Source organism: Hakea prostrata, chromosome 3, assembly GCF_041222555.1.
Source record: "Hakea prostrata isolate BN-2017 chromosome 3, UWA_Hpros_2, whole genome shotgun sequence".
Lineage (NCBI taxonomy): Eukaryota > Viridiplantae > Streptophyta > Magnoliopsida > Proteales > Proteaceae > Hakea > Hakea prostrata.
In genome coordinates this window covers 52,591,657-52,605,231 of record NC_142602.1, presented here as the reverse complement: position 1 = coordinate 52,605,231, position 13,575 = coordinate 52,591,657, and the positions used below count along the sequence as shown (strand labels likewise).

At 42.1% G+C, this 13,575-nt stretch overlaps 1 protein-coding gene across 1 annotated transcript; it reads right to left on the bottom strand.

Annotated features, from left to right (window-relative positions):
• Positions 1-1,355: 1,355 nt before the first annotated feature.
• Positions 1,356-3,750, bottom strand: LOC149022463 (Pentatricopeptide repeat (PPR) superfamily protein). Its single transcript, XM_089147288.1, has one exon. It carries the CDS (start codon positions 3,619-3,621, stop codon positions 1,555-1,557), a length of 2,067 nt encoding a protein of 688 aa, XP_089003414.1. The 5' UTR covers positions 3,622-3,750; the 3' UTR covers positions 1,356-1,554.
• Positions 3,751-13,575: the final 9,825 nt, after the last annotated feature.

Genomic DNA, 13,575 nt, shown 5'->3' with positions numbered 1-13,575 from the left:
ACCCACAAAGTCCCAATCACATGATACTTCTATGGAGAGTGTTGGTTCTACTTCTGGGTTGACTTAAGGACATTATGGTTAAAGACCTTATGGTGTCTCTCCCAGCTATCAGACTCAAAGTTAGCCACTAGTGGAACCTTATGATTATAAAACTTATGGAGCTTATGGTGTTCCTCCCACTCTCAGCTATCGAAGTTAGCCACTGGGACCTTATTACGATCATAGACATGGAGCTTATGTTGTCCCTACTGACGACCAGGGTGCTTCTTCATTTGTTAAGTAGATCTTCCACACTATATCTATACACAGCCACCACCAGCTCTTCCATCAGTAGTTGAATCAGCAGATTATCCGAAAATTCCGAATTTTCCACCATCAGGACATCTTAGGCATGTGGATGAGACAACATATAGAGCTGCAGCATATGGACCATTCATCATGGGACATGTATTGTGCTTGGTATAGGGTGCAAAGGGAAGAGGGAGACATGTATTAAGCAAACTTGTACTAGGTAATATTCTTGGTTCTTCTCATATAATAGTATATACTTGAATGTTAACATCTCAATGGTTTTTTCAATAAACTAGTAGCATCATTATCTTTGTTATGCTTGAAATAGGTAGGAGGCAAGAATCAAGATCATTTTGAGGCCATATAAAGCCCGAAACTCAAGTCCGAAACTTCAGGGCAAAATCAGTCAAAACCTGAAAATTTTGGCCTTTTCTTGGATCGAAATTGAGGTGTCGACCGAAATTTGTTCCCTGCTAAAAGCACAAGATTCATTGTCCAAGGCAACATGCATTGATACCTAAGGAAATTTGGAAATAAAAATATACAACTTGCAACTGATGCCTATGGACAACTAGAAATAAAAAATATACAACTTGCAACTGATGCCCATGGACAAATTTCTCCAGATAGCATGCAAAAGAAAAATGGAAGAAGTCCAATGGTAATTTCTTTTGTTTGCATGTTCCTTCTCAATGTCTTTTCATGGCCTAACTTTCAAGAGTTGGACCAATTAAATATCTTGAAGATTTTCTTCTTCTTTTTCTGTACTGGATTCCGCTAATGAGAATAGGTAGTTCACATAATCAGATCAGAGCACCAAGGACTCATTTGGCCCAGCTTTCATAAAATCACTCTGTGGTTCTTGGAACCCACAATGATACTCTATTTCTGATTCCTTCCTTGAGCAACAAAAAGCAAAGGAGTTGGCTGATGATCCTCAAGAGTGTAAATGCTTACCAACCTTTGAGGATGTACATGATAATGGTTATGGAACCAAAATGCAACATGAGAAAAATATTGAATTCATGTACAGCAGTACATCAACACTATATTGATAAATTCGAATGTAGTAGGATGACCTTCTCTCGTCCAATAAAAGAAGAAAAAGAATGAGCATGGATGAATATTCTTCCTTTCTTCCTTCAGCTACTCTCTAAAGAGTATGTAGGCAAATAATATTCAAGGAACATTGGAAAACATAGAATGGTACTTAGTCAAACAAATAGATGTGTTCCCAAACTGGGATTAACTTTATAATCTGTCTCACCAGAAATCGTTACATGAGCACGAGCCATCTTTGAAAATATGGTATCGGTTAGTATCCCGAACAATTATCTCCCTATTTGTAATCTTTGAAATGATCTTTATTGCTGTATGACAATCTCCACAAACCCTGAGATTTTTTACAACTCGAATCACATCTTTTGGCTCAGTGCAGATCAGACCAAATGCAACAGCCAACTTTTCACTGTGAAAACCAAGGGAGTGCTCCTTTTCTTCCTCTTCTATATCAAAGAGGACATACTCTGTTGTGGGTAAATAACCTGCTTCCTTCAACTGCTTAGACAACTCAACAAGCTTCATATGGATCTTATCAGACAACGGGTGGGACATGTCTCCCACACGGAACTCATTGACTACCCCATTGAACTCTATCCAACTACACCCTGGTGTCTTTTGGATGCCCCTCTCAATCATGGTCAATCTAAGCTTAGCAGCATCATTCCATCTGCCACTTGTAGAGTAGATGTTGGATAATAAAACATAATTCCCTGAGCTCCAAGGTTCTAATTCTATAAGCCGTTTTAATACATGCTCTGCCAAATGGGTATCTCGATGTATCCTACATCCACTCAGTAAGGCCCCCCAAACAACAGCATTAGCCTCAAATGGCATGTCTTTAATTAACTGATGAGCTTCCTGAAGTAAGCCCGCACGACCAAGAAGGTCAATTAGACATCCATAATGCTCAATTCTAGGAGTCAAGGAATAAAAGTGACTCATACTACGAAAATACCTACGACCTTCATCTACTAGTCCAGCATGACTGCAGCCACAAAGAAGACCAATGAAAGTGTTTCCCTCAGGTCGGATCCCTGACTTCTCCATCTGCCCAAAAAGCACAAATGTCTCTTTGACATAGCCATTGAGGGCAAGCCCAGAGATTACAGCGTTCCAGACCACAACATCTCTTTCCTGCATTGCTTGAAAGACTTGCCAGGCATGAACAAGGCTACCACATTTAGCATACATGTCAATCAATGCAGTACCCAAAACAGGATTAAGAAGAAACTCCTTTTTATCAATCAAACAGCTCACCCTCTGCCCTAATTCCAGAGCTCCCAACCGAGCACAAGCTGAAAGAATCCCCACCATGGTGAAACAGTCAGGTTTCACATTTTCCCTCTGCATTTGGAAAAAGAGTTCAACAGCTTCTTTAGGAAGACCATTCATTGCATACCCCTGAATCATGGCCCCCCAAGTGACTATATCCCTCTCAATCATCTCATCAAAAACACAGCGGGCTTTCTCCATGCTTCCACACTTGGCGTACATATCCACCATGGCAGTAGCAACAAAGACATTTATCTTAATGCCCATGTCCAAAATACATCTGTGTACCCAATCTCCGGTCTTTATATCGCCTAATTGAGAACACAGTGACAGAACCCGAACAAGGGTGAAACTATCAGGCAACAAATTGATCTCCAACATTCTCTGAAATACTTGCAACGCCTCCACGAGGCGGCCAACACCCATATAGCCAGAGATTATAGCAGTACAAGACACAACATTTCTCTCGGTCATCTCATCAAACAGCTTCTGAGCCTCATCCAAGCAAGCACATTTAGCATACAGACACAACAGACTAGTCTTGACAAACACGTCATTTTCAAAACCTCCTTTCAACACATTGGTATGAATCTTTACGCCGGCTTCAAGATCGCAGAGCCTCGCACTGGCCTTGAGCACAAATGGGAACGTAAAATTGTTGGGCAAAAATCCCTGTTTCCTCATAAGACCATAGAATTTCATGGCTTCACCAAGACGATCATTTGAAACGAAGCCTTGGATCATTGTATTCCATAAGAAGATATTGGGCTCCTTGGTTTGATCGAATATAAGTCGAGCGTGGTCTGGGTTTCGAGATTCCATGCTCGCCCTCAAGACCAGGTTGAGAAGATAGCCGTTCTGATCGAGGCCAAAGCGAAGAAGGCGACCATGGACATGTTTAAGCTCTTTGAAATCTCTGTATCCCTGAAGAAGTCGGTTCTTGATCTCTGAAACCTTCGAAAGAGAGGGGGTAAACGAGTTAGTGAAGAAGGTCATGCCCTTCTTACGCCAAAATTTTCAACAGTTAACATGAGCAAGTGAGCAAGGTCTGAAGAAATATCAACGAATGTTTCTGTTTTACTGCTCCCAACCAAGTTGCTCAAGTTTAACTTCCTAACTACGTGAAAGTAGAATCTTTATGTGAGAATCAACCCATTGAAACACAAAGTAGAGATTCAGATTTGCTTAAGCCAATTAGGGAAATTTTTTATTTTTTTTGGGTTAAGAAAAAAGATTATTGAGTACAAGAACTCATACCAGCAATGACATCTACCTTGTATAAAGTGCATAAGCCAAGGATTGGACAAGGCCACTGAGTCGGGAGTTCAACCTGTCCAACCTGGACAAGGAATCTATTACACAATTTGCAAGCCTTGGAATAAAATAGAATTGACAAGAATCAAAAGATTGTTTTAGATCTAAAATATCTTGATGGATGAGAATGATCATAATAGTAGGATTAGACCTAGAATTCAAGTAATTAACTAATTCCAAGCAGTCTTTTGACCTTTGTAAATTTATGTCAAATTCTATATACCTGTCTAAACCAGAGTCTCATTGACACCAAATATTTTTTTTCTTTTTTTTCTTATGGTAGAAAAAGAAGGGGATGCAGTAGTGGCAACCTTGTGCCCCCCACTACACAATGTTCAGACTATCGAGTTTGACCTATGTAAGCATTAGCCTTGTGAATTAGTACATCCCTTCTTTGACACCAACCCTAAATCATTACATTTGAATCATGTCTGATCATATCCCTAGACGAAAAAGTAGGCAACTCGATATTCATCAAGTTTGATCCACTTTTACAAAGTTAGAGAAGAATAATAGTGGTATATGCTTTCCTCCAATTTTTTGAGTCAAATGATATCATTGAGGGCCTACGTAAAGGTGTCAATTTGGTATCAAAATTGAAACCACTTATGTAAAATTGTATGGTTTCGAAAATTTTCAAGAGTAATACGATATGGTTCAAAACAGTTTTTATTGTGATATGATAAATTAAATAGTATTAAATTTCATAACTATATTTTTTCAGTCTCCAACCAAATATCATATCATACCGATATGGAGAAAATATGATCGAACCGGGTTCATACTTGGTTTGATCCTCGACCCCGGTCGAGACGAGGGGAATCGACTCGCTCCCGAGCGAACTAGATCCATAAGATGGCTTGCTGAGGAAGAAAACTAATTCAGCTACAAGCACGCCCTAATCCAACTTATGGATTAGGTTAATTACCCTAATGATCGCAGACTCAAATTGACGGCTGCTGCTTATCATTATCGAATGGATAATCATCGCATAACCTAGAGGTTATCTCAGGAGTCCTCTATTAGTCCAAACTAGTAGAAGTCTATCACTCAATGGATCTAACTGTTAAAATCCAATGACTACCCGAAGAAGGCTTGAGTACATCCAACGAAGGAAATTTGAAGGTACACTCTATATAAACCTCACTGACTTACGAGGTGAGGGACTCAACCTCATACACACACTGGTAGACATAAACTATTAGAGGCTTACGATCTATATCACCTTTCCCAGTTCTTCATTCCTTAGCTCTGTGCTTCTAGTAGAGCCGTTTGTGATTAAGTTCATCAACTGACTTAGCCTTCGGAGGTGGACTCTCGACCCCAGCGGTCGGGCCACGTCTGACGCTTTAGTTTTGCAAGTCATCACGAGGAGATCTAAGGGCTGAGCAGATTTTGGACGCATCATTTGGCGCTGTCTGTGGGAAAGACTTGTAAAGCCATGGTGACTAGATCGGCAGCAGCCATAGCAGCCGCTGCACAACGCGATTCCGGTGTTCAAATCCCTAAAGTGAATAATCCAGACGTTCCCCAGGGAAGCCAACATCCTCTATAAGTAGATGGTGGTCAGGGAGGACATAATCCTCCAGATACATTCCAAATCAATTGAATCAGGTGAAGATTCAACTCTTGGAGGTGAGTCAAGCACTCCGCGTGCTCACCAAACGAGTGGTATTACCTCAAGAACCTGATCATCACGATTCAGGGAGGCGCGCATTACCACGTGATCAAGGATTGGCTGAAGATCGGAATATCGGTCAGAACTTTCGTGAAGGCGACCGAGGGCCTAGGAGAATTGACGATCAACCTAGGCGGGACGATCGGTTCGACAGACCGCAGGAAAGTACAACCGATTCAAATACAAGGTTGGATACGGGGGTGAGGACTCACTCACCAACTGTTAGAAGAACCGTTCGTGATGACCGAGCAGTTCGCGATGAGCGGAATGTTCGTGATGGACGGGCCGTTCGTGATGATCGAATAGCTCGTGAAGATCGTGTTTTTCGAGGTTGTGATCATATTGCTGAAAATCACCCGACTCAGATTGGTCAGGAATTGGCCAACATCAACCAAAAATTAGGGCAGTTGGCTAAGGGAAGGATAACTGAGGATATATACTCAGTTATTCGGAAGACCCCCTTTGTCGAGCCAATTGCGGGATATCAGTTTCCCCACAACTTCCGCTTGCCTACCTTTTCTACATTCGATGGCTCCGGAGACCCAACGGCCCACATTGGCTATTACCAACAGACCATGGCAGTTTCAGGTAATTCTGATGAAATTCTATGCAGGGTTTTTGGTTCATCTTTAACCGGAGCAGCACAAAAGTGGTTTTCGAACCTCCCATCTAGAAGGATTGTAAACTTTGATGAGTTGGCACGCAAATTCATAGGGCGATTCCAGAGTGGAATACAGGTCAAGAAAACGGAAGAAACCTTGTTTACTGTCAGACAAGGAAAGAGCGAATCGATCAGAGAGTTTCTGAAAAGATTCAACAAAGTAACGATGGAGATAGAAAATTTGGATGAGCAAGTAGCCAAAACTGCTCTATTCACTGGACTCACTAACCGAAAACTCCTGGAGTTATTACTGCAGGATATGCCTGCAACTTATGCTAAGTTGGTACAGAGATGCCAAAAGCAGGCCGAAGTCATGGAGATCTTAGATGTGCGCCAAGGAGACAATAAAGCCTCCACTAAGGAACAAAAGGCTCCTGAGCAGAAGCAGAAGCCAAAGAAGAATGTTCGCGATCGGGTTGGAAAATCTCAGGCTTGGCGCCAGAGGTCTCCCGGTAAAAGTGAGTATACTCCATTGAATGCTCCTCGGGCTGATATTCTAAATATCATCAAAAGGCGAAATATTTTGAAGTGGCCACCTAAAATTCCTTTGAAGCCTGAAGAGCAGCAGGATCGAAAAAAGTATTACCGATTCCACAAGGACTATGGTCATTATACAAATGACTGTCGTCATCTAAAAGTAGATATTGAGAGATTAATATCTCAGGGACACTTGTCCAATTTTGTTAGTAGAAGAAGGGAGGAGCCACGTGAGCCACACGCGGCTGCCCCTAAAAGGGATCTTTCGGTTAGTTCAGAACGATCAAGGGAGGCTCCGAAGTCTAAGAAAGGCAAGGAAGTGATTGAAGCTACTCGGTCATCGATCCTTACAATTTTCGGAGGACCAGAGCCCGAATCACTCCCGAGTTTAAAGACAAAATCCAAATTTATCGGAACCGGAGAGACGCAGAAGCGGAAGAAGCCAAACGGTGAAGATTCTATCACCTTTGGCGAGGAGGATGAAAGAGGCGTTTGTCTACCTCATGATGATGCCATAGTCATCAAGGTAGAGATTGCACACCGAGAAGTCTGCAGCTGACCTAATTTCTTATGAAGTGTATCAAAAGCTGAAGGTGGATGAGGACTTGATGGAGCCTTCATCCACACATTTATATGGTTTTGCAGGATCATCTGCAGTGGCTGAAGGATCTGTCCAGTTGGACTTATCTATTGGAAGTTTTCCTAAGGAGACAACCGTCCGAATCAATTTTTTGGTGGTTCGGAAACTGCCAGCTTATAATGATATCCTCGGGCGACCATCTTTATCCAAGATAGGTGCTATTGTTTCGACAAAACACCTGAAGATAAAATTCCCGACTGATATGGGAATTGGTCAAGTTTCCTCTGACCAAAGGATCCCTCGGCAATGTTACGTTGCCTATTTAAAAGACAAGGAGGGCCCGAGGAAGGTGACTGCCCTACCTATAGAAGTTCGAGATGATCGAGAAGAAGTAGAAATGCAAAGGCCCGAGCCAGTGGAAAAGCTGGAACAAATCCAACTGTGTACTGAGAATGAGAAATAGATTATTTATATCGGGTCTGAGCAGCTGGAGGAATTCAAGGATGAGTTGAAGTTATTTCTTCAACGGAATAATGACGTATTCGCATGGTCTGCCAAAGACATGCCAGGAATCGATCGGGCTGTCGCAGAGCACAAACTCTGGATAGATCCGAAGGTGAAACCAGTGATCCAAAAAAGGAGAAATTTCTCCATTGAAAAATATGAAGCCGTTCGGGGCGAAGTTGAAAAACTGAAGAATTCTGGTTTCATAGAACCAATTGAATGCCCAACTTGGTTGGCTAACGTGGTAATGGTAAAAAAGGCAAATGGGAAGTGGAGGATGTGTACAGGCTACACAGATCTTAATAAGGCTTGCCCTAAAGATTGTTATCCATTACCTCGGATTGACCTCTTGATAGATGCGACTGCAGGGTATGAAACTCTAAGTTTCATGGATGCCTACTCAGGGTATAATCATATCCTTATGAATAAGGAAGATGAGAAGTTCACGGCTTTCATGACTGATCGTGAAAGCTACTATTACAAAGTCATGCCATTTGGCCTAAAGAATGTAGGAGCTACATATCGAAGGGCCGTCAACAAGATTTTCAAAGACTTGATAGGGAAGAATGTTGAAGCTTATGTTGACGACATGCTTGTGAAGAGCTTTACAAAAGCAAATCATATTGCAGATTTAACTGAGGTATTCTCAGTACTACGAAAGTATCAAATGAAGCTGAATCCAGAAAAGTGCGCCTTTGGAGTTTCTTCAGGCAAATTTTTGGGCTTCATGGTGTCACAGAGAAGTATTGAGGCTAATCCTGCCAAAATACAGGCTCTGGTTGACATGGAGGCTCCCAAAACCGTTCGTGATGTGCAGTGTTTAACAGGGAGAATTGTCGCTTTGAATCGTTTCATCTCCAAGTCTGGAGAAAAGTGTTTGCCATTCTTCAAGGCACTCAAAGATTTGAGGGGCAGCAAGGAAGCAAAATGGACTGAAGAATGCCAAAAAGCTTTCAAGGAGTTAAAAGAGGCACTAGGACAACCACCAATTTTGTCCCAACTAGAGAAGGGGGAAATATTACATCTATATCTAGCGACGTCCCTTTCAGCGGTCAGTGCAGTACTTGTTCGTGAGAAAGATAAAAAACAGTGGCCGATTTACTATGTGAGTCACGTATTACTTGATGCGGAAACACGATATTCGCAGATTGAGAAGCAGGTTCTGGCTCTCATGATGGCCGCCAAGAAGCTAAGGCCATATTTCCAAGCTCATCCAATAGAGGTATTTACAACTTTTCCTCTTAGTAAAGTTCTTAATAAACCTGATTTGTCTGGAAGGATGGTGGCCTAGTCGGTTGAACTCAGTGAGTTCCAAGTGAGCTTTAAGCCCAGAACGGCAATCAAAGCTCAGGCACTAACTGATTTTGTAGCAGAAACTACTGCACCAGTGGAGACCACCATTGAAGATCCCATTATACCAACCACTTGGGAGGTATATGTGGATGGTTCGAGTAATAAAGATGGAGCAGGGGCTGGAATTCTATTGAAAAGTCCAGCAGGATTTATTATTCGATATGCTTTGAGATTTGCATTCAAAGCAACTAATAACGAAGCGGAATATGAAGCTCTGATAGCTGGACTTCGGTTGTCAAAAGCATTGTCCATTGCAAATGTTACTATTTATAGTGACTCTCAACTTATAGTCAACCAAGTCCAGGGGGAGTATGGTATTAAAGAACCACGCTTGCAGAAATATCAAGAGATTGTGCAGGCATTTCAAAAGTAATTTCGGAATTTGAAGATATCTCAGATTCCGAGGACTGAAAATACAGTGGCAGATGAGCTATCCCGACTAGCCAATGCCAAAGAAAAAAATCTAGACCCTTCGGTCTACATTGAAGAGATAACATTTCCAAGTTATCATGAGAAAGAAATTTCTTATATTGAAGCAGAGCGTTGTTGGATGGATCCGATAATCGAGTATCTGAGAGATGACAAATTACCTGAGGATCCAAAAGAGGCAAGATTGATCAAGATACGATCAGCAAGATTTGTCATTCAGAATGGGAGACTATACAAAAGATCTTATTCAGGACCCCTTATGAGATGTATAGGTCCCGAAGGAGCAAAATCAGCTTTGGTTGAGGTTCATGAAGGAATTTGTGGTGCTCACATGGGTGGACGAGCCCTAGCACACAAAATTCTAAGACTTGGGTTATATTGGCCCAGGATCTAAGAGGTTGCTATGGAGTATGTTCGTCGATGTAGCAATTGTCAAATTCATGCTACAGTATCGAAGCGCCCAGCGGAAACCATGACTTCAATTCTAGATCCCATCCCCTTTGCAATGTGGGGAATTGATATCATGGGCAAATTCACCAAGGCGTCAGGCGGACGGGAATATTTGATAGTAGCAATTGATTACTTCACGAAATGGGTTGAAGCCAGCGCCCTGGCAACAATTACTGAGAAAAAAGTGAAGAAATTCGTGCTTGAGTCAATCATATATCGCTTTGGGATTCCAAAGATTATCGCCACTGACCATGGTACTCAGTTCGACTGTCCACAATTCGAGCAATTTTGTGGAACTTATATTATCGAGCATCGTATGTCCTCAGTGGCATACCCCCAGAGCAAGGGACAAGTAGAAGTTACTAACCGAATGCTACTGGAAGGGATAAAGAGAAGACTTGAAGCTGACAAGGCTTTATGGGTCGAAGAACTTCATAATGTATTGTGGGCTTATAGAACTACAGTTCGAACACCCACAGGAGAAACTCCATTCAGGTTAGCATATGGGTCCGAAGCATTGGCACCTATGGAGATTATGGCGGGGACATTACGGGATCGAGAGTTCGAGGAAAAAGTGAATGAGCAAGGACTACTTGATAGTCTTGATTTGTTGGACGAAGTTCGGGCAAAGGCAATAGCACGAACTCAACATTATCAAAGAAGGATAGTGTCTCATTATAATACCCGAGTGAAGAATCGTCAGTATTTAGCCGGAGATTTGGTGTTGAGAAACACCTTAGCTTCAGACCCATGCAACCAAAGAAAATTGGACCCGTCCTGGGAAGGAACTTATATGGTTGTAAAACCAGTCGGTTCAAGAGCTTACAGGCTGAAGAACATCAACACCCAGAAAGAGTTGGATCTTTCGTGGAATGCCAGGCATCTCAAAAAATTTTATCCTTGATGATGATTTCAATTTTGTTCATGATGTAAACATTTTCAACTCAATCAATGCAATTATTGGCTTTCAACAAATTATCTTTTGATTGGGGGGCATCATACACCACATTCAAGAACGAGATCCAACTATAAGGCATCGGATGAAAATCCGTGTGGGTCCTTCAACACTTATGGAATTTTTTCAGAATTTCTTAAGTCAAGGCATCGAAAAACGGATGAAAATCCGAGTGAGTTCCTTTCGCAAGGCGTCAATTTGAAACCCGAGTAAGTTCCTTCAAGACTTATTGAATTTTCGAAATATCCTTAAGTAAAGGCATCGGTTTAAAACCCGAGTGAGTTCCTTCTCAGACTTATTGTATTTCTCCGGAAATCCTTAAGTAAAGGCATCAGTTTAAAACCCGAGTGAGTTCCTTCTCAGACTTATTGTATTTCTCCAGAAATCTGTAAGTAAAGGCATTGTTCTAAACAACTAAGACCTAGTGCAACAGCAATTCAAATGACTAGCAAAGTTCAAGATGAAGTTAACTTCTTATTTCTTCAAAAGACCAAAAGAGGCCAGTCTCTATATCAAAACATAAGATTACAAGAGCTGGATACAATCTTCGGTCAAAAAAGAAAGTCATCATCGATGATCATTAAGAAGTCATACAAGATCGGCACAACTTTGCTAGGACAAACACATGAGTCAAGCATTGGTATGGATTCAAGGAAAAGAAGAGGAGAAAGGAGGATTACAAAAAACATTTCAGTATGTATAAAATCCTCCGCAATTTCATACTCTTTGTCCAGCTTGTCCAGGAGAAGTATGGTCCTCGACCAAACTTGCATTCAAGGTGAGCTCGTCATAATTGAATCCTTCCAGGGGAGAATAAACAGGAGAATCTTCCAGATAATGCATAATATCTGGATCAGAAGGCGGAGGATCAATCTTATTTTTGGTCCAGTCAGGAGAAGGAAGACCCAAGTTGGTAAATACTTCAGGATGGCAAACAGCACTGTAGGGAGTCGTATCAAAATGAGGATCCTTCCTTAGTATTGATTCCCATACTTCGTTCTCACCATCCCGATACGCCTGCAAGTTATAAGCATTCAGCATATCAACAAAGGGCTTACTGTGTAAATACTTGAAGTTGCAGGCTCTGCGAACGGCAGTTGGAAGGGATTCGGGCAAAGGAATGACAGCTTGCCTTTGAGGTAACGCTTCAGATCCTTTGGCTCCTAACTTACCAACCCCTCGCTCCAATCGCCGAATCTTCTCCCTGGCATCATCCAAGTCTGACCGGAGACGATCAATCACCGAATTCTTTTCTCCTGCAACCTCCCAAGCTATTTTCCTAAGGCGAGCAATCTCAGCATCTTTAGCTTCAAAGATTTCTCGAAGCCTGGAAACTTCATTGCTCAACCTATTGAGCCTAGAGGCTACTTACACTTGGTTGTGGAAGTTACCAGTAAGACTCCTGCAAACAAGTTCCGAGTTAAAAAGGAGCAGAAGAGTAATATTCAGAATCAAAAAATAATGAAGAAAGACTTACATCACCATTGACTTCATAAAGACCTCATCTGGAAGTTTGGAAAGAACTGCGCTCTCAGAAGTCATTCGAGCAGCAGTGCACCATTCCAACGCTCTGTCAAACTCGTTTGACACTAATTCAGGCGAGGATGAGAAGGATGAGCTACATCAAGAGAAGGATGAGCTTCATCACCTGCCAACCGACGACGCTTCCTAGTGGCAAAATCCTCCGGCTCCAAATGAGAGACAGAGGATGCCAAACAAGCTCTAGAGTTGGAAATAGAAGCAGCACCTGCTGGGACTGCACCTTCATCAGATGCCAACATAGTTGCCTTGGATGCCCGAAGAGTCTCCTTCGAGGATGCAAGAACGGCCTTTGCAGGAGGGGCGTCAGCAGCGCCATCAATAGTGGAGTGATCAAGATCTTCCTGGGAAGAACGAGCGATCACTTCAGGGCGAAGAGGCGTAGGGGTGGCATCAATAGAAACTGTGGGAATCTAACTTGAAGATTCACCAACAGCAATCGCCTTACGCTTAGAGGATTCACCAGCTAAAACCACCTCACTGGCCCCAAACACCACCGATGGAACGATTTTCTTACAAGATTTAGCTCTGATAAAGTTCGGATCGATTCTGGGAGCCACTGTATACACGAAAAAAACCGTATCAGTACAAAAACCCAACAACAAAAGAAACAAGGGAAAACCCTAGTTCTCTGTCAGATATGAAATACCGATTAAATAAACCCCAAGTATTACTACTGTGCAATTTACTGAGGGGGAAAGGAAAAGAGATGAGTAATAGAAAAAAGCTCACTTGTTCAAAAGTTGATAGAGTTATTGTTGGAGTACGAGGAATATGGAAGCAAGCAAGAAGACCGGTACCTTGTGGACTGACTAACAAGGGCAACGTCGTCCAGGGCTTCAAATTCCCGACGATCAGAAGGTAGAAGACTGAGGGAGCTCCACTCTGCAGCTTTCTCAGGGTATCGTGTCACCCTATTGGTCAACTTTAGGGTCCACTGAGGAGTAAAGACCTCCTCGCAATCCTCAGAATTTTTGGATTGTTTATGGGAGGAAGCATCAATTGTATCA

Bases quoted from the DNA above. Each gene is read 5' to 3' on its own strand.
- LOC149022463 (XM_089147288.1), bottom strand. From the start codon at position 3,621: ATGACCTTCTTCACTAACTCGTTTACCCCCTCTCTTTCGAAGGTTTCA.